Consider the following 19,135-nt stretch of genomic DNA (forward strand, 5'->3'; position numbering starts at 1 on the left):
GAGCGTCTCCACGCATTAAACCATGTTTGTGCTGCAATTCTGGGCCATCCGAAGACGTTATACACCCCACCTGAAGAAGGCTCTCTCTTCTTTTCCCTTTCAATGCCGAATAAACCTTAACATGTTAGGTTTTGTGCCGCTCTCCCAGGTGGGTATTCAGTTCCTAGGCTCCTGGACCAGATTCCTATCTGGTCTGGACTCGGAGGTAGCCGGGACTGTCTGAAACCCCACTTTGCTTGGCTCGGTGCAAGAAACTACTGCCTTTCGGTGTTTTTGCCGCCTCATCAAGCACATCGCGAGGCCTTAAGGCAGTTTAACCCTCACAGTTATTGAAAACTTGAAGGCCCGGACGATAATACTGCTGCCTATGCCGCACATCGTCGGCAGTGCTTTACCACCCAACCAGGAAATCTACAACGCCAGGAGTCTGAAAAAAGCCACCCAAACTATGTCTGTCCCCACTCATAACTTGTTTGTTCCCCTACCATCTGGCAGAAGGTTCCGGTCACTCCAGTCGCACACAGCTAGACTCCAAAATAGCTTCTTCCCCAGAGCTATCAAGTTGGTGACGCCCCCACTCCCTCCCATCATGCTATGGTCTCTCCTAACGTCTTCCTATACCCACAATGACTGTACTCCCACACCACTACACACACATGTAAGCCGAAATTGTACTGTCCCTTCGATAGCTCAGTAAAACTGTACCGGTCATAATAATATTTAATATTTATTAATTAACCATACTATTTTTAACCATACTATTTTTGCACTGTTCCAAGAATTACCTTGCACTGTTTTTGTCCCGTTATATTTTCTCTGTTTGCGGAATTTTGCACAGTTTTGATTACTTGATTACATGTTATTTATGTTACGTTATTACATGTTACTGTTATTGCTATTGTGTTACTGTCTATTGTCTTATCTTCTGTCCTATTTATATACTGCACCTGAGTGACTAATGAGAATCACTTTTCATTATACTATGCACCTGTGTAAGTTTAATGACAAAGTTGAATTGAGTTGAGTTGAATTGAGTTTTGTACCGCTCTCCCAGGTGGGTATTCAGTTCCTAGGCTCCTGGACCAGATTCCTATCTGGTCTGGACTCGGAGGTAGCCGGGACTGTCTGAAACCCCACTTTGCTTGGCTCGGTGCACGAAACTACTGCCTTTCGGTGTTTTTGCCGCCTCATCAAGCACATCGCGAGGCCTTAAGGCAGTTAAACCGTCACAGTTATTGAAAACTTGAAGGCCCGGATGATAATACTGCTGCCTACGCCGCACATCTTCGGCAGCGCCTTACCACCCAACCAGGAAATCTACAACGCCAGGAGTCTGAAAAAAGCCACCCAAACTATGTCTGTCCCCACTCATAACTTGTTTGTTCCCCTACCATCTGGCAGAAGGTTCCGGTCACTCCAGTCGCACACAGCTAGACTCCAAAATAGCTTCTTCGCCAGAGCTATCAAGCTGGAGACGCCCCCAATACCTCCCATCATGCTATGGTCTCTCCTAACATCTTCCTGTACCCACAAGGACTGTACTCCAACACCACTACACACACGTGTAAGCCGAAATTGTACTGTCCCTTCGATAGCTCAGTAAAACTGTATTAGTTGTCATATTTATTAATCACCATACTATTTTTGCCCTGTTCCCTGAAGGACCTTGCACTGTTTTTGTCCTGTTGTATTTCTCTGTTTGTGGATTTTGCACAGTTTTGATAACATATTATGTTATTACGCGTTACTGTTATTGTGCTACTGTCTATGGTCTTATCTTCTGTTCTATTTCTATACTGCACCTGGGTGACTCATGAGAAACACTTTTCACTGTACTATGCACCTGTGTCAGTATAATGCCAATAAAGTTGAACTGAATTGAATATTCTTCCAACGCATACAGTTGGTGCAGGGCGATAATTCGATAACGATAATTATCGCGCTATAATTTTCCCCGATAAAATTTTAACAAAAGTTCGATAAATACGTTTATGATATGCGCATGCGCACAAAATACTGCGCGAGGGGGCGCGTGCGTGTCGCAGACCGGGCAGCTGACGTGGTGGTGTTCACCCACACGGTGGCGGCTGACAGGATTGTAGTTAAGAGTAGAGAAATGAGCGACACTGAAGCAAATGTAGCACCGCCAACGACCAGCTCGAAGGACGATAACATCGTCGGCAGAAAAGGTCATTCCACTTCGGTCATCTGGAGATATTTGGGCTTTTTACGATCAGACATTTCAACTTTGCAGGCTGTCTGAGCCATCTTCTACGTGTGTGTTATCACACTGCAGTATTTAATTCTTCCATTAAGATATTTATTTTGTCCATTTTACTCATGCATATTTTGACATAAAAAAAGACTTTACCTCAGATTTGTTGAATGTTTCTGCTGTTTGGCAAGTGTTTGTTAAAATAAGGAGTTGTCTAATTTACCAATTAACTGTCTGGTTTCTTCAGCTTTCACTCAGGAGAAAAAACCCTGCCTTTAAACTTGAAAGAAATAATGATTTGACATTTATCGTGATCATTATCCATATTGACCGATATGAACATTTTTATCGGGATAATGTTTTTGGCCATATCGCCCAGCCCTACATACAGTCTTCCACACCTCCTGCCTTCGGCTCTGACACACTACCCCTCCCACTCTCATTCCCCCCCACACACCTGCTGGCTCGGGCTCCGAGCGGCCCGTTAAGGCAGCTCGGTCCTTCACAGACCCAGCAACGGCGTCGGATACGAACTCCGGGCTCGCAGAGCCAACCCTGAGCAGGCAGGAGGCCTGGCTCTGGGCCCCCGGAACCCCAACCCTTGAGCCCAGTTAGAAAAAAACTGGCAAAGATCGCAACCCAGTGAGCTGCCGGGTCACCTGCATAAAGAGCTCGGCTTTCCATGAAATCCAGCAGGGATGGGGAGCCCCCCCACTGTAGTGACCGGGAACCCCTGAACTATGGCCACCCGGCTTCTCCTTTATAATAATAATAATAATTGCTTAAACTTATATAGAGCTTTTCTGGACACTCCACTCAAAGCGCTTTACAGGTAATGGGGATCCCCTCCACCCCCACCAGTGTGTACCCCAACCTGGGTGAGGCACCGGTCCGCTCCCCACACCCCAGCTCTCAGTGGGGAGGAGAGCAGAGTGATGGAGCCAGTTCAGAGAGGGGGGTTATTAGGAGGCCATGATTGGTAAGGGCCAGGGGGGAAATTTGGCCAGGACACCGGGGTAACACCCCTACTCTTTTCGAGAAAACGCCCTGGGATTTTTAATGATTTTTACTGACCAGGCTCACACCTGCTGAGCTCCAGTGGGGCTGCCAGCTGTGAGTTGCAGGGTGATATGGCTGCTGGCATTATCGCTGCAGTAACTTTCTCTGCCCGGGAGTTAATTATATCACTCGGGACGAGCGATTCAATAATTAAGGATCGGGCTGGGTGGATGGGGCCACAACGCTAGACCACAGAACCCAACCTCCCTGCAGTACAGCTACAGTACAGCCGAGATACTAGGGGCCCCACCGGCCCTGAATTTCTGAAGCCTCGAGTCTGAGGGGGGGCAGACGATGGCTGCAGGCGGGGGGGGGGCGAGGATACCTGATTTGAGCGGGGGGAAGGCAAGCCGGGGGTCTTCAGGTGGGTGCGCCCTCCTCTTCTTCCTCCAGCGCCGAGCTGGGTAGCTGTAGAGCTGCCCGGGACCCATCCCTGCAGGGGGGGGGGGGGGGGTGGGGGAGGGCAGAGGCGTTTACGGGAAAAAAAAAAATGATTTTGTTTTTCCTCTCTACCGGAGAACGCCCGAGCAGACGGGCGCCAACTTGGCCCACCCCCAAATCTCTTTTTTTTTTATAGGCCGGGAACCAGCACCGATCACTCCTTCATTAAACCCCGCGAGGCCGTCTGGAAGTGAGCCCTGCACCTGCGCAGGGAAACTACGGAGGGCTGTCTCCACATACGCCACAGTGGCAGTTCTGGACCCTGCTTATCGGCTACTCCAAAACGGCACAGGCAGCAGCTGTCCCTCGCCCTAAATTTAGGATGAACGCCAGATCAGGTTCTACAAGGGGGGGGGGGCGAAGGAAAAGAGAGCAAGAGAAGGAAGGGAGAGCGCTAGAAAAATTATAATAATAAACTATTTTCTAAAGCGCCTTTAAAGGTGGCTTCTCAAAGCGCTTTACAGGATGACAACAACAATAAATAAGAAGAATACACCAGATAAAACACAATGACAATACACAGAGGAGACCGTGGATGGAGGTACTAAGAAAAGCAGAGGGGTGAAGAATGGAGCCAGTTCAGTAAAGGCTTAAAGGTAAGTTGCTCAATAGTGTTTCGACAATAACAAACCCGCCCCTCTGAGCCAATGTCGGCTTTCTCTTCAACTTCTGGGGATCTTACGCTCACTGGCACTGAACTGCCGCTACAAAAGGCCCCCTACTGTCTGGGCCTCCCATCCCTGGCCCTGAGCCCTGTCCCTCGCTGGAGCCTGGCGCGTGATTAACTCGGAGGGCAGAGTTCATTTTCTGAGGCGCTGCACCTCCGGAGGAGCAGACAGGAGCCTGCGGCTGGGAGGTTGCCGGTTCGAATCCGGCGGCCGGCAGAGGAATCCTACTCTGTTGGGGCCCCTGAGCGAGGCCCTTCACCCCAGCTGCTCCAGGGGCGCTGTATAAATGGCTGACCCTGCATTCTGACCCCCCAGCTTCTCTCTCCCTGTCTGTGTGTCTCCTGGAGAGCAGGCTGGGGTCTGCGAAAAGACACATTCCTAATGCAGGAAATTGTATAGGGCTGATAAAGTGATCTGATCTTTTATTTTCGATCTTCCTGCACGCCGTGTGCAGCTTGAAAGGGGATCGGAGAGGGACTTTGGCGATGTCTTGAGGATCCAGAACCCACCCTCTCGCCCCCCCCCGAGAGGGTGGGGGACAGGCAGGCCAGATTTTTTTAGGAAGCACAAATTAAGCACAGGCCACCACGTTCAACTGCTCGGTGTATTTTAAGGTAAAGGTAAAAAATAAATAAGTACGATTTTCCTGCATCCTTCATTTTCCTGCAAAACGGACGTACGTATCGAACCTAACCCTCCCTCTTCCACGCCGCGGGAGTGAGATCAGTTGGGTTTCCCGAACCGAGCGACGACAGCGATTGTGATCAGGGGGTGCGAGACCAGGCAGATCTTCGGGAACCCGAAAAAATTCCGGCTCCGCCTAATAAAAATATCTTTACGGCTCTCTGTACCGTCGCCGAAAGAGCTAGCAGGGGGCGACTGGTGGATAACGGGGGCCTCTCGCGCGCGTGGAGCTGGTCGACGAAGCCAGTGCACAAATTCTGCATTTGACTGCTTATCACCTGGGAGGTAAAATAAATAGAGGGGAAGACGCTCAGGGAAAGAGACGTGCAGAGGAAATAGGGATGGAAGGGAGAAAAATAAATGAACTGGACATGTAAAAAAAGAGGAGGGGAGCAGGCTACAGGACAGCGCCGGCCGGCTTGGAGACAGCCGAGCAGCTAGGGGGAGCTCTCTGCCCGTCCGGCGCGCCTCACCTGGGCCCCGGTGCCGCTTCTCCATCCAGATGTAGCAGTTGCTCTGCGCCACGCCGGTCTGCGAGTCCAGGAAGGGCATGCGCACGCTCCGCTCCGCGCACAGCCGGGCGTTGTAGTTGTGGCACTGCTCCATGGCGTCCTTGTAATACTGCTCCCCCAGCCTGCGCAGAAATAATAACACTCCTCACACCTCCACCGAGCGCCTTTCGGGACCCTCCACTCGGAGCTCTTCACGGGTCAGGGGGAGCCCCTCCACCCCCCAGCAGTGTGTGTACCCCCACCTGGATGAGGCGCCAGTCCGCTCCCCCCACACCCCAGCTCTCAGTGGGGAGGAGAGCAGAGTGATGGAGCCAGTTCAGAGAGGGGGGTTATTAGGAGGCCATGATGGGTAAAGGCCAGGGGGGAAACTGGGCCAGGACACTGGGGTGACACCCCTACTCTTCTCGAGAAACACCCTGGGATTTTTAATGACCACAGAGAGTCAGGACCTCGGTTTGACGTCTCATCCAAAGGACGGCGCCTGTTTACAGTCTAGTGTCCCCCGTCACTATACTGGGGCATCAGGACCCACACGGACCGCAGGGTGAGCGCCCCCTGCTGGCCCCACTAACCTCTTCCAGCAGCAGCCTCAGCTTTCCCCAGGAGTCTCCCCCTCCAGGTACTGGCCAGGCTCCCACCTGCTGAGTCTCCAGTGGGGGCTGCCAGCGGGGAGCTGCAGGGTGGTACGGCTGCTGACATCAATGCGTCACTGCCCTTGCGTGGACACAAACCCTCAACTGACTCGGGTCCCACCCCCTTTGTCCTCGACTGAGAAGCTGCAGTGCACACCGGGCGGCTTCAGCAGAGGTGTCCAGTCCTGCAATCGCGTCCGAGCTTCCTACATTTTGGGGCTGAGGCGCACCTCCGTAAAAATAAGGACCTGCTCGAAGAGCTTCTCTGCCCACCAGTCCCCTCTGGTTGTTGAACTGGACGCCCCGCTGTCACTCCTTTTCATCAAAAAGGAGAGACGCTTAGTGCACAACCGGTGGAAACGATGACGGGTTCATCCCGACGATTTTACCCCACACCCAGGGCTGGATCGATTGTGCTGGCTAGCGACGGCAACTGCTGGAAGATATTACATAAGGGGACGCACGCTGCGGTATCGTAAACACCGAAAAGGCAGAGCCTTGAGGACGGAAACAGTCAAACGGCAGCCTGAACTGCACGGAGAGCCAGTGTAGCGTACCGAGGACGGGGGTTAACCTGCTTCTGCGTAGCGGACAAGCGGACATGTCGAAGCCTATTTAGGGGAGCACTTCAAGCTTCGATGTTGCCTGCGGAAAAATTTGTTTCACAGCACAGTCCGACGCGACAGTGCGACAAAGTCGGACATGATCGGCAGAGAACGGGAGAGTTTCCGGAACCGAGAGCGTTATATATACGTTCTTTGAGCGTGTCAGTTTTAGACCTGGGGTGCGGTCTGGGTGGAGTTCGCATGTTCTCGCCGCATCCTCCTGGGTTTCCTCTGGGCGCTTCTGTTACCTCCCAGAAATCAAACACGTACGCATAGGTTAACTGGCTTCTGGGAAAACTGATACTGGTGTAAGTGTGGGTGTGTGTGTGCCCTGTGATGGACTGGCGTCCCTTCCAGGGCGTACCCTGCCTTGCGTCTACTGCTTGCCGGGATAGACTCCTGCTCCCCCACAGCCCTGAATAAGAAGCAGCAGTAAGAAGATGGCGGGATAGTAAGATTGGTTTCCATTTTCAAGGACGTCGGTCAGCATCAAACGTTTGAAAAGCGCGAGAGAGAGAGAACTGGAACGCTTTAGAATCGAGCAGATCCAGTCGGCCCTTCTGGTCCGGTTGGTAGTTAAGAGTTAGTTGATGCCAGGACCTCACCCAGCTGTTTCTTGAAAGAAGCCAGGGGTGTGACTTCAGCCATAAAATACTTAAATTATTGCTCCAGGCATGCCAAATTCTGGCAGCCCGGGACGCTTCTGTAAAGTATTAAAGGCCTTCGAACTATAATAATCATTCCTCGATGCTGGGAGAAAATAAACCTGTTTTTGGTCAAAGGTCCACTTTTGTGTTCCGGTCACACGGGGATAAGATTTTAATCGCGGGAGAGGACACGCGTGCGTCCGAGATTTGTTAGGTAGACAGCTGCTTTCAAACACAACCGTTTCCCGCAAATCGCCACAGCTTAGACAACTGAATGTGGGCAGTATTCAACCAAAGACTGTAGATGACACAGAAATTCACATTTCTATTTCTAAGCCAGAATCCTGACCAGGTCGCGTGCAAGTGATCACGTCACTCCTGTCCTGGAGTCCCTGTGAACCCCCCCCCCCCAACACACACACACACACACACACACACACAAGAGATATGATGACTAACGGAAGAAGATGACGCAAGTCTTCCTTCTTGAAAGCCCTTGTGGCCTTCAGACGCCCGTCCCTGCTCAGGGTTCAGGGTGTCCCATTTTGAAATCCGTGTTTCACAAGGGGTGCTCCCCCACACCCTCCACCAGCTCTTCTCTGAAGTCCGCAGCGGGACAGCCGAAGGGAACCACCCCCACCCCAATTCCAGCTGCACGAAAGGCGACGTTTCCAGTTGTAACGCCTCAACGTGTGGCGTGAGGTTCCCACGGAGGAGAGAACAAGCGAGGGTTGGCAGAACCGAACGTTCTTGCAGTTTTGAAACCAAAAGCATCTTCCATCGCTGGGAAAGGCGCTATATAAAAACAGATTGAAATGGAAACCAAATTCAGCTTTAGATCCATATGCATTCGAGGTACGAAGAGCTGGCAGAAGGCTTCTATTTAAGTGACAACCCCAGTTCGACTGATGAATATTCATTTCCCTACGGTGTATTTGGCACACAGCAAAACATAGGAGTTGATAGTCCACAGCTTTGACTAAACAGAGAGAGGTGTTGCCATTGGCAGAGTGGTGGCTCTGTGGCTGAGGATCTGCGCCTGTGGCTGGGAGGTTGCCAGTTCAAATCCTGTGGCTGGCAGAGGAATCCTACTCCGTTGGGGCCCCTGAGCGAGGCCCTTCACCCCCAGCTGCTCCAGGGGGCTGACCCTGCGCTCTGACCCCCCAGCTTCTCTCTCCCTGTCTGTGTGTCTCATGGAGAGCAAGCTGGGGTCTGCGAAAAGACACGTTCCTAATGCAAGAAATTGGATATGGCCGATAAAGTGATCCGATCGAGACCGTGAACCAGCGAGTGACGTCATGCGAGGGCGGGATCTTTTGATAACTTGGGCGACCTTCCTTACAAAACTCCCCAGCCAGGCGAGTTGCATTGAGCATTGTTAATTACACCGGCAGTTAGGGGGCACAACAGCGGAAATATCATCGATCTGCATCCCATTTAAGCGAAATAAACACGATCACACCCAGAAGAGCAATATTAAAACAAAGAGGCATTATTATATAATAGTAATAATTGCTTACACTTATATAGGGCTTTTCTGGACCCTCCACTCAAAGCGCTTTACAGGTAATGGGGATCCCCTCCACCCTCAGCAGTGTGTACCCCCACCTGGATGATGCGCCAGTCCACTCCCCACACCCCAGCTCTCAGAGGGGAGGAGAGCAGAGTGATGGAGCCAGTTCAGAGAGGGGGGTTATTAGGAGGCCATGATGGGTAAAGGCCAGGGGGGAAATTTGGCCAGGACACCGGGGTGACACCCCTACTCTTCTCGAGAAACGCCCTGGGATTTTTAATGACCACAGAGAGTCAGGACCTCGGTTTGACGTCTCATCTGAAGGACGGCGCCTGTTTACAGTCTAGTGTCCCCCGTCACTATACTGGGGCATCAGGACCCACACGGACCACAGGGTGAGCGCCCCCTACTGGCCCCACTAACACCTCTTCCAGCAGCAGCCTCAGCTTTCCCAGGAGTCTCCCCTCCAGGTACTGGCCAGGCTCCCACCTGCTGAGCTCCAGTGGGGGCTGCCAGTGGTGAGCTGCAGGGTGATACGGGTGCTGGCTAGATATGATGCAGCACGACTCAACATGGGGCGCACAATAACAACATCGCGCTGCGGTGCGCTTCAAGACCGGGAGCTTAGTAAACAACGTTATTCTGCAATAGAAAGAGCTACAGGCGTCTTCTCTTCCAGAATGAGAGATGCGCACAGCTAGGCGTTTTTACTACGTGAATCGGGAGGGATGGGTTTTTTTTAAAAAAAACAACACAAATGACCAGATGACGGATGTTGCGATTTTGAATCTACACGAATTGCAAACTCCCCCCCCCCCACCCACCCCGCAATTTCGTGCCCGGGTGTCCACAAAACGTCTTCAAAACACGTGTTTTACCTACCCGCAGTGTGCGGCGGGAGAGGGACTTGGTTGTAGCCGAGTTTTGAACCGGCTTGTGCTGCGAGCTCTGTGAACTTTGTTGTCAACATTCACTTGCACTGCCCAGCGTCAGGCCCTGCCGGGGGTGATCCGTTCTCCGAGGAGCGATCGAGAGCAGGGAGCGGGCCGACCGGCTGGGGGATCGTACAGAGGAACAAAGCTACACGCCGGGCGAGGGGAGGGGGGGGGTGCAAAGCCAACAGCGGAGCCCTTCTCTTACACACACAGCGTGTTGATGAATCACGATCGCGGAGCATCGAGTTACAAACACACACACACACATACATGCAAGAGGACGGCGCAGCCTACACCGGCTGGGACAAAACCGCAGGCACCGGTCCCATCGATCCGCTGGATCGGGACGAGAGCTCACACAGCACCAGAGACCCGGCACCAACGGGGATCCAGGCTCGGACCGGCAATTCGGCGACCAACACTACCGCCTCCCAGGGCTCGGTATAGCTGCTCTGAAACCCCCCCCCTTGACAAGAGGCGAAAACTCCCCCCCCCGCCCCGTGTTGCGCTGCCGCCGGGAGAAAAGTTTTGAGCGGCGGCCGAACAATGAATCAGTTGGCCGCCCTCACGCCCGGCGCCCTCGGCTGCCGCGACCGGAGAGACGTCGTGGCTTCTCGTCCCCCGCCACCCGGCTTGCCCACAACGTCGCTTCCCCGTCCCTGAACCCCGTCCCCCCCCAGCTCTGAACCCCGAGCCCTTCGCAACCCGCCCGCTCAGCTCCGGCGAAGGGGGGACGCGCTGGAAGGCGAGAGGAGGGGAGGAAAAAAAAAAAACAACAACACTCACAGTTTGACTACATTCTCCACGACGGCCGCCATCTTGGTTCGCCTCCCGTCTCGGACGACGGCAGCGCGCGCCTGCGCAGAAGGCGACGCGCGGAGGTCACGTCGAGCTCGCTCGCGCGCGTGGCCGGGGGGGGGACGAACGCGGCCGCGCCGGAAGCAGCCGGCGCGCGCATCTCCCAGAGTTCCACCTGAAGCGGCTTCCTCTGTTTTCGCCTTTTATTTTTAATTTTTAATTTTTTTTAGTAGACGCATAAAGCATTTACAAATACAGCTACACTTCTTCTGTTTCTGCCTTTTTCTTCTTCGTGACGTTAGCGAACTAGCCTGCTTACTAACCTTTGCTTTTTAAGAAGTGTGCTGAAAATGTAGTTGTAAAACGCGAATTTCAAGTGCCATTTCCACTAATTCTTTAAGTAAGTGTGTGTGTGTGTATATATATTCCCAGAAATAACGTACTTAGAAACTTAGAAATAGAAATAACGTACTTATCGTTAAGCGAAGACAATGAGCTGACCTCATAATGAGCATAGCAGAATAGTACTGATCTCGCCACTCCTCAGAACTGGGGTGAACAGTAATTTGTGATTAGTCTCAAAGAGCAGATATGTTAGGGATCCCCTCCACCCCCAGCAGTGTGTACCCCCACCTGGATGAGGCGCCAGTCCGCTCCCCACACCCCAGCTCTCAGTGGGGAGGAGAGCAGAGTGATGGAGCCAGTTCAGAGAGGGGGGTTATTAGGAGGCCATGATGGGTGAAGACCAGGGGGGAAATTTGGCCAGGACACCGGGGTAACACCCCTACTCTTCTCGAGAAACACCCTGGGATTTTTAATGACCACAGAGAGTCAGGACCTCGGTTTGACGTCTCATCCGAAGAACGGCGCCTGTTTACAGTCTAGTGTCCCCCGTCACTATACTGGGGCATCAGGACCCACACGGACCGCAGGGTGAGCGCCCCCTGCTGGCCCCCACTAACACCTCTTCCAGCAGCAGCCTCAGCTTTCCCAGGAGTCTCCCCTCCAGGTACTGACCAGGCTCCCACCTGCTGAGTCTCCAGTGGGGTTGCCAGCGGGGAGCTGCAGGGTGATATGGCTGCTGGCAAGATAAGATCAGATCACTTTATTGGCCATATACAATTTCTTGCATTATGCATATAAGTGTATATAATAACGTGCCAGTATAATAATTAAGTCAATCACAACCGATTATTTTTGTAATATTTGCAATAATGTAATTGAAATTTAACATTACATCTATGTCTTTCCAAATGATAGCAATATTGGCTTCTTTTTTTCAATATACATTTGCAAATCAATCTAGAATGTTTTTACCAGAGGACATAACCAAACATAAATGTTGAATAGTTTCAGGGCTACTTTCACAAAAGAACACTTTTTTCAAACTTGTTTTTTAAATTATTGAACATATAAAGAATTTACAAATACAAATACAACCAGAGGATCAGAAACAGGTACAAGAGACAGATACAGAAGAACACAGTTATCATCTATATTAATTTTGATATGGCCAGCAGTCATGTCATTCTGCAACTTACAACTGGCAGCCCCACTGGAGACTCAGCAGGTGGGAGCCTGGCCAGTACCTGGAGGGGAGACTCCTGGGAAAGCTGAGGCTGCTGCTGGAAGAGGTGTTAGTGGGGCCAGCAGGGGGCGCTCACCCTGCGGTCTGTGTGGGTCCTGATGCCCCAGTATAGTGACGGGGGACACTAGACTGTAAACAGGCGCCGTTCTTCGGATGAGACGTCAAACCGAGGTCCTGACGCTCTGTGGTCATTAAAAATCCCAGGGCGTCTCTCGAGAAGAGTAGGGGTGTTACCCCGGTGTCCTGGCCAAATTTCCCCCCTGGCCTTTACCCATCATGGCCTCCTAATAACCCCCCTCTCTGAACTGGCTCCATCACTCTGCTCTCCTCCCCACTGAGAGCTGGGGTGTGGGGAGCGGCCTGGCGCCTCATCCAGGTGGGGGTACACACTGCTGGGGGTGGAGGGGATCCCCAGGACCTGGAAAGAGCTCTGAGCTCTGGAGGGTCCAGAAAGGCGCTATATAAGCGTGAGCAATTATTCATATTAACTTGAAGTCGCTGCACAAGCAGGGGCTCGACTAGGCTCTCCGCTCAGCCGCTAGAGGGAGCCACAGTCCAAGCTATATTTGGGGGAAGGTGAAATTCTTTTCAAACCTGAGGTCTGACTTCGTACGCTGTGTGATTTTGCCCCAGTACCGTGGCCAGATACCGGGTCTTTAAACGTGCAGATTCGCGGGGGGTGTCCGTATTCGGTTCCCAGTTTGACCACAGGGCGTGAGCACCTCGCACGACTCGTTCTGAGATGCCGTTTCCAAAAGCTACGATAAGACCCCGTCGAGTCAGAGTGAGAAAAAAAAAATATTTTATTTAGGTTTGAAAGAGGAGCCGTAGAGTAAGGGGGGGGTTTATTGAGGAAAAAGTGGTCGGGTTTCATACAAAAAATAATTCCCCGAATTGAGCCAGTTAAGACTCTCGTTACCCAGCGATTTCAAATTAATCTAGATGACAAATGTGTTGTTGTTGTTGGGTTTTTTTTTGTGTGTGTGTGACAACAGCCCTGAAACTATTCAGCATTTGTTTGGGTTATGCATGTCCCGGGGTACAACTTTTCTGGACTAAGTTGTAGAATTGTATTTAAAAAAAGAGACCAATATTGATGTTTGTTGTGATGAAAAAGATGTTCAGCCCCAGCAAAAACAATATTACAATTGCGTTTGTAATCAATGTAATTATTCTCTTTTTTCATGACTTGAATTTATGGAGTAATATGTACTCCCCCCGACGATCTTTGTGTCTAGAATTGTTCTATGTACTCTTGTTTGTACTGTGCTTGTTAAGCAATCAAGTTTGCCTATTAAGTGGGTGGGGTGGGGCGAGAGGGTTCCTGGGTTCGTGGATACAAGATAAATGAGACGGGCGAAGGTGCGGGCTGGGACACTGAGCTAATTTGGACGTTAATAACCGTGAAAGACGTACAAGAAGGATTAAGGGTCTGAAATTGAAGCCTAGCAAGGGGAAACTTTATACGCGCTCGGGCATTAAACTTTAAATAACAGGAAAGGAAGCTATAGGATTTCAGGCCAGCAGCGCAAAGGTTATCGGGGGTTTTGGCGTCGGAGAAGACCAGGCGATGCAATTTCAGCGCCCGGTTGGACTAATGTAGCGCCGTCCCAAGCCCCCGTCTTTCGGAATGGCGGCCGGCTGGGAGTCGGTCCGGAGACTGTGCCGGGAGCGGGCGTTCGGGCTGCTGGCGCTGGGCTACGTGCTGTACGTCGTGCTGGGCGGCGCCGTGTTCACGGCTCTGGAGCAGGCCGGCGAGGGGGCCCTGCGCCGGGAGCTGCGGGCCGCCTTCCTGGACGCCCACCGCTGCCTGCGGGACGGTCCGCTGGACGCCCTGCTGGAGAAGGTCGTCTCCGCCGGCAAGCACGGCGTGTCGGCGCTGGACGACAGAAGCGAGGAGTGCAACCACGACTTCACCTCGTCCCTCTTCTTCGTGACCACTTTTCTCACGACGACGGGTAGGTAGGAGGCGGGGGGGGGGGTTACAGTTTTGACTTCGGCTTGTGGCGTCTGTTATGTCGCGCCCAGCGTCCGTTTGGGCTTTTACGACGCTGTTGCGCTGTGGGTTTTGGGGAGGGGAGGGTTACCGCTTTACGGCACCTGGGTGCCTTGGTGGGGTTCAGTGTCACAATACTCAAGATCTTCAAGTCCGGAGCTGATTAAAAAAAAAAACCGCCCCATATGTGCAGAAGGTTCCGACTGGACCGGCTCCGTGAGGGATTGGGATTGGGATGGGGGGGGGGAATGAGAGGGCTCAGCTGGGAAGGAAAACCAGGAGATGTGGGGGGGGTCCCCGGGGTGGGAACCCCCCACATTATCCTGTAAAGGACAGGAGGGATGGACCGTACAGCACCTTAGATGTTTTGTCTGGTGTCAAACAGGTGGAGGTTTAAATCTCTGGTACTAGAGAAAAACTGGTGTCTTAGAAGTTGGGGATCCCCGCAGGACCAGGGCTGGGGGTCCACTCATGCACCCCATTTGTAAAGATCTTGAGCCATCTGCAGTAACCATGATTAATCAGACAGGTGGCTCATTATGTGATGCCGATGGGGTGATTGCTACCTCGATTGGCCAGGGCGCCTGATCTTTAACGAGAACGGGCGATTGGGTTTGGGAGGAGATCCTGCAATCAGGAGAGGGGAGACCCTGCTTTACACAAAGGGTGGCGGGGGTGTGGAACAAGCCGCTAAGCCATGCGGTGGAAGCCGGTACCCTGGCTCCTCCCAAGCCGCAGCTGGGGGAGATGGCTCCAGTCAAGATGGGGGGGGGAATACCACTGTACACAAAGGGTGGTGGGAGGATGGAACGAGCTCCACAGCCTTCTTGCGAGTTACAGCTGGGTGAGATACAGCGATCAGGATGGGGGGGGGGGGGGACACTACACAAAGGGTGGTAGGAGAATGGACCAAACTCCTCTGGCTTCTTTCGAGAAAAGGGGGAAAGAGCACCTCGCAGAATTCAGCTCTGGGTCTGCACCTGCTCTGGGTGCACCTGCGCCCTCGTTTGCTGTAATACAAAGAGGATGTTTGCTTAAAAATGTTTTTTTTTCCCCTGTTTGCACAGCTCTATTGTGGTTGGGACGTTATTTTTAGCTTGCTGTATGTGCACAAGGAGGAGAGATGGTGGTGAACGTTGCTGCCCCGTAGGGCTGGGGGCCCTGGGTTCAGCTCCGGATCTGGGGTGTGCTGTCTGGGGGGAGTTTGCATGTTCCTGGAGGTTAACTGGTTTCTGGGAAAACTGGCCCCGGTGTCCGTGTCCGTGTCCTGTGATGGACTGGCGTCCTGTCCAGGATGTGTCATGCCCATCGCTTGTTGGGACAGGCTCCAGCTCCCCCATGACCTTGACTTGGGAGAAGCAGTTAAACTGGATGGATCTATCTGCACAATTTCCTTCCCATCTGTCCAATGTAATGGGCTGTTTTCTAGAAGGCACATGGCCCTGGATTTAGGGAATCTTTCTTTTACCCATTGGAGGACTCTGACCTCAGACTGTGCACAGGGAGAGTCTGTGCTTTTGTCCGATGTCCAGACACACCCAACCTCCGGTTCGTGTGTGACTGAGGTGATAGATCCTGCCCTTTTAATAATATTATTCATTCCTTGAATCCCCCCCCTCCCACTCAGAGCTCTTTCCAGGTCCTGGGGATCCCCTCCACCCCCAGCAGTGTGTACCCCCACCTGGATAAGGCACCAGTCCGTTCCCCACACCCCAGCTCTCAGTGGGGAGGAGAGCAGAGTGATGGAGCCAGTTCAGAGAGGGGGGGTTATTAGGAGGCCATGATGGGTAAAGGCCAGGGGGGGAATTTGGCCAGGACACCGGGGTAACACCCCTACTCTTCTCGAGAAACGCCCTGGGGTTTTTAATGAGCACCAGGAGTCAGGACCCCTACAGTGTTGACGCTGAGAGACTTGCAGGCAAGCACTAATTTTTTTTTTTTGATGCATTCCAATGGTCCAGTTGTTCTCCCAGGTTCCCCCCCGAATCGGGGGGGGGGTCCCCAGCCCAGTTATTCTTGCTGTCTCCCCCTGCAGGCTACGGCAGCACGGTGCCCCTGTCGGACCAGGGCAAGCTCTTCTGCGTGCTCTACTGCTGCCTGGGCATCCCCCTCACCCTGCTGCTGCTCTCCTGCCTCACCCAGCGCCTGCTCCCCTGGGTGACGCGCCGCCCGCTGCGCTACGCCCGCGCCCGCTGGGGGCTGCCCCCCCGCCGCCTGGCCCTGGCGCACGCGCTGGCGCTGGCCGGCCTGACCGGCGCCCTCTTCTTCCTGGTGCCCGCCGGCGTCTTCTGCGGACTGGAGGGCGACTGGAGCTTCCTGGAGGCGCTGTACTTCTGCTTCATCTCCCTCAGCACCGTGGGCCTGGGGGACTACCTGCCCGGCCACGCCCGGGGCCAGGCCACGCGCCAGGCCCTGGAGCTCAGCCTCTCCTGTGAGCGGGGAGGGGGGCAGGGGGGTACGGGACAGGGAGGGGGGTGGATAGGGAGGGGGGGGTACAGGGCTGGCAGGGGGGAGGGGGGCAGGCAGGGAGAGGGGGGTACGGGGCGGGCAGGGAGAGGGGTACAGGACGGGGAGGAGGGCGGATAGGGAGAGGGGGGTACAGGGGTGGATAGGGAGAAGGGGGGTACAGGGCTGGCAGGGGGCAGGGGGGTGGATAGGGAGAGGGGGGGTACAGGGCTGGCAGGGGGCAGGTGGGTGGATAGGGAGAGGGGGGTACAGGGCTGGCAGCGGGGAGGGGGTGGATGGGGGGGGCTGGGTCCTGGCAGAGCGAGGGGTACAGGGTGGGGAGGGGGGCAGGCAGGGAGAGCGGGGTACGGGGCTGGCAGGGGGGCTGGGTCCTGGCAGAGAGAGGGGTACAGGGCGGGGAGGCGGGCAGGCAGGGAGAGGGGGGTACAGGGCTGGCAGTGGGGAGGGGGGCGGATAGGGGGAGGGGGGTACGGGGCTGGCAGGGGGGAGGGGTGGATGGGGGGGGCTGAGTCCTGGCAGAGAGGGGTACAGGGCGGGGAGGCGGGCAGGTAGGGAGAGGGGGGTACAGGGCTGGCAGTGGGGAGGGGGGTACGGGGCTGGCAGGGGGAGGGGGTGGATGGGGGGGCTGGGTCCTGGCAAAGAGATGGGTACAGGGCGGGGAGGGGGGTGGAGGGGGGCAGGCAGGGAGAGGGGGGTACAGGGCAGAGGGTGCTTGCACTGGATCAGAGTGGTGGGGTACAGGCAGCTGGGTTTTGGGGTGCGGGCGCAGGTCACTTGGGTTGGAGAATGAGAGCACATGATGGCTGGTGGGAGAGGGGGACCGGGGATGAAGGTCAGGGCTGGCAGGAGCGGGCATGCAGGGAGTCCCCGACCCCTTAAAGGGTCCCCAATTCCCACAGAGTCTTAGGGTGACATCGGAGCGCGTCTCTCTCGGAGAGCGAGCTGGAATCGGGAGACTTCAGGGGGTGGGGGGTGATCGGAAAACAACAGGGGAGGGAATGTAGAGGCTGGAGAGAGAGAAGTGGGGTGTGGTGACCCCCAAAAGGCATCCATTTTGACTTCCCCCCCCCTCTCGTTTCCTCTCTGCCCTCCAGGCTACCTGGTCGTGGGGCTGGTGGCCGTGCTGGTGGTCCTGGAGACGTTCCGGGAGTTGCCGCAGGTCCGGGACCTGGTCCGGTTCTTCTGCGGCCCCCCGCCGGGCCAGGAGGGCCGGCTCCACGTCCTGCCCCTGGACGAGCAGGTCTTCACTGGGGACCCCCGGACCCCCACCGCCGCCGCCGCCCTGGAGGACAAACGCCCCCCCGAAAACGACTCCAGGCAGTACAGCCCTGCCCCCGTCCACCCCTGCCTCCAGTAGGGGGCGGGTCTCCTGACCACCTCTCTCGGTCCTGGGGGGGTTCTCGACCCCCGTTCTTGGGAGGGGGACCCCCCTCCCCAGCCCAGCGTGCGCTAGGGTCTTCCAACTGAGCTCTTCTCTTACTTGAACCCCTAGCTGCACTTGGAGCTCCCGTCTTTCTAATGTTGAGGAGCCTGAAGTGGTTAATTGGACAGCTCGTTAGCGATTTAAATGGGCACCCCCGCTCGAACAACAATTAAGGCCCTTTGAAACGCGATCTGCGGCTTCCCGAAAGGTTTCGGAGCCGTGTCCGGGCGTTTGTCTGCTGGTGTGCTTGTGTGTTTCTACCTACACGGGGCCAGGAGTGTGTGTGGTGTGTGGTGTGTGGTGTGTGGTGTGTGGTGTGTGGTGTGTGGTGTGTGGTGTGTGTACCAACAGGACCAGAATTTGGGAACCTGTTGAATGAAATCATTCCTTTGGTTTTAAAACCCCGTCCGGTTGTGGCTCTCAAAAAAAAAAAAAAAAAAAAAAAAAAAACACACAAAACAACCGCGGTCGTCTCTTTGGCGTGACCCCCCACTTCCGGGTGGCGCGGTGGACCGGGAGAATTTTAAGGCGCCGGACCGCCATGCCACCGCCGACGCCTTCGTTGTAGCGGTGAGTCACCTGTTGGTTCAAAAAAAAAAAAAACACGGAAATCTGGCGTGAGTGCAGTTTTTTTTTTTTCCCTTTCCAGCTGCTTAGACGGCTGGGTTCCGGTTTAAATTTGGACCTGTGTGCTCTGCAGCGTCACAGGGGGGGTAAATCGGAAGCCACTTCTCTGGGTGTGGAGTTTTCGAAGGGGGAGAAAGGTTTATATAAGTGTGTGTATATATTCCGATTGATTGAATTAAATTATATTTGAGGTTATTAACCGTTGCCTCGTTGGTCCGATTTGTGTAAATGGGTCCTCTTTTGCGATCGCGGTGGGGTAGGGGTGGGTGGAAGGGCATTTCTTTACACCGAGAGTGGTAGGTGCAGGTGGTGCGCCCAGCCTCTGT

General features: G+C 54.2%; 2 protein-coding genes across 5 annotated transcripts in view; one reads left to right on the forward strand and one right to left on the reverse strand.

Annotated features, from left to right (window-relative positions):
- Nucleotides 1-10,750, reverse strand: part of LOC148815964 (zinc finger protein ubi-d4) — a 30,064-nt gene extending 19,314 nt beyond the window's left edge. For 2 of the 3 annotated variants that reach the window (XM_088904869.1, XM_088904871.1), the window contains exons 1-3: nt 10,698-10,750; nt 5,541-5,701; nt 3,600-3,707 (exon numbers count right to left, since the gene is read on the reverse strand). In XM_088904869.1, the coding sequence (XP_088760995.1) occupies nt 3,600-3,707; nt 5,541-5,701; nt 10,698-10,729 (301 nt within the window). In that variant the 5' untranslated portion in view covers nt 10,730-10,750. Of the gene's footprint in view, nt 1-3,599; nt 3,708-5,540; nt 5,702-9,858; nt 9,956-10,697 lie in introns of those variants that run through there. The other variant, XM_088904870.1, reaches the window with a different exon arrangement.
- A 2,940-nt stretch (nt 10,751-13,690) lies between these two features.
- kcnk7 (potassium channel, subfamily K, member 7) lies at nt 13,691-19,031 on the forward strand. Of its 2 annotated transcripts, none has more exons than XM_088904865.1 (3): nt 13,691-14,255; nt 16,329-16,724; nt 17,854-19,031. In XM_088904865.1, the coding sequence occupies exons 1-3, from the start codon at nt 13,928-13,930 to the stop codon at nt 18,114-18,116; spliced, it is 987 nt and encodes a 328-aa protein (XP_088760991.1). In that variant the 5' UTR covers nt 13,691-13,927; the 3' UTR covers nt 18,117-19,031. The 2 variants fall into 2 exon arrangements, with proteins under 2 accessions (XP_088760991.1, XP_088760989.1); XM_088904863.1 differs by having other exon boundaries at nt 13,693-14,255; nt 16,436-16,724; nt 17,854-18,626.
- The last annotated feature ends 104 nt before the right edge of the window (nt 19,032-19,135 follow it).

This window comes from Atractosteus spatula, chromosome 24, assembly GCF_055471065.1.
Source record: "Atractosteus spatula isolate fAtrSpa1 chromosome 24, fAtrSpa1.hap1, whole genome shotgun sequence".
Lineage (NCBI taxonomy): Eukaryota > Metazoa > Chordata > Actinopteri > Semionotiformes > Lepisosteidae > Atractosteus > Atractosteus spatula.

What these genes read in the sequence shown, in the direction of transcription:
- kcnk7 (XM_088904863.1), top strand. Translation starts at nt 13,928, where the DNA reads ATGGCGGCCGGCTGGGAGTCGGTCCGGAGACTGTGCCGGGAGCGGGCG. An exon ending in CACTTTTCTCACGACGACGG is followed by an intron (nt 14,256 to 16,435) that starts GTAGGTAGGAGG and finishes TGCCTCACCCAG; the next exon opens with CGCCTGCTCCCCTGGGTGAC. An exon ending in CCTGGAGCTCAGCCTCTCCT is followed by an intron (nt 16,725 to 17,853) that starts GTGAGCGGGGAG and finishes TCTGCCCTCCAG; the next exon opens with GCTACCTGGTCGTGGGGCTG.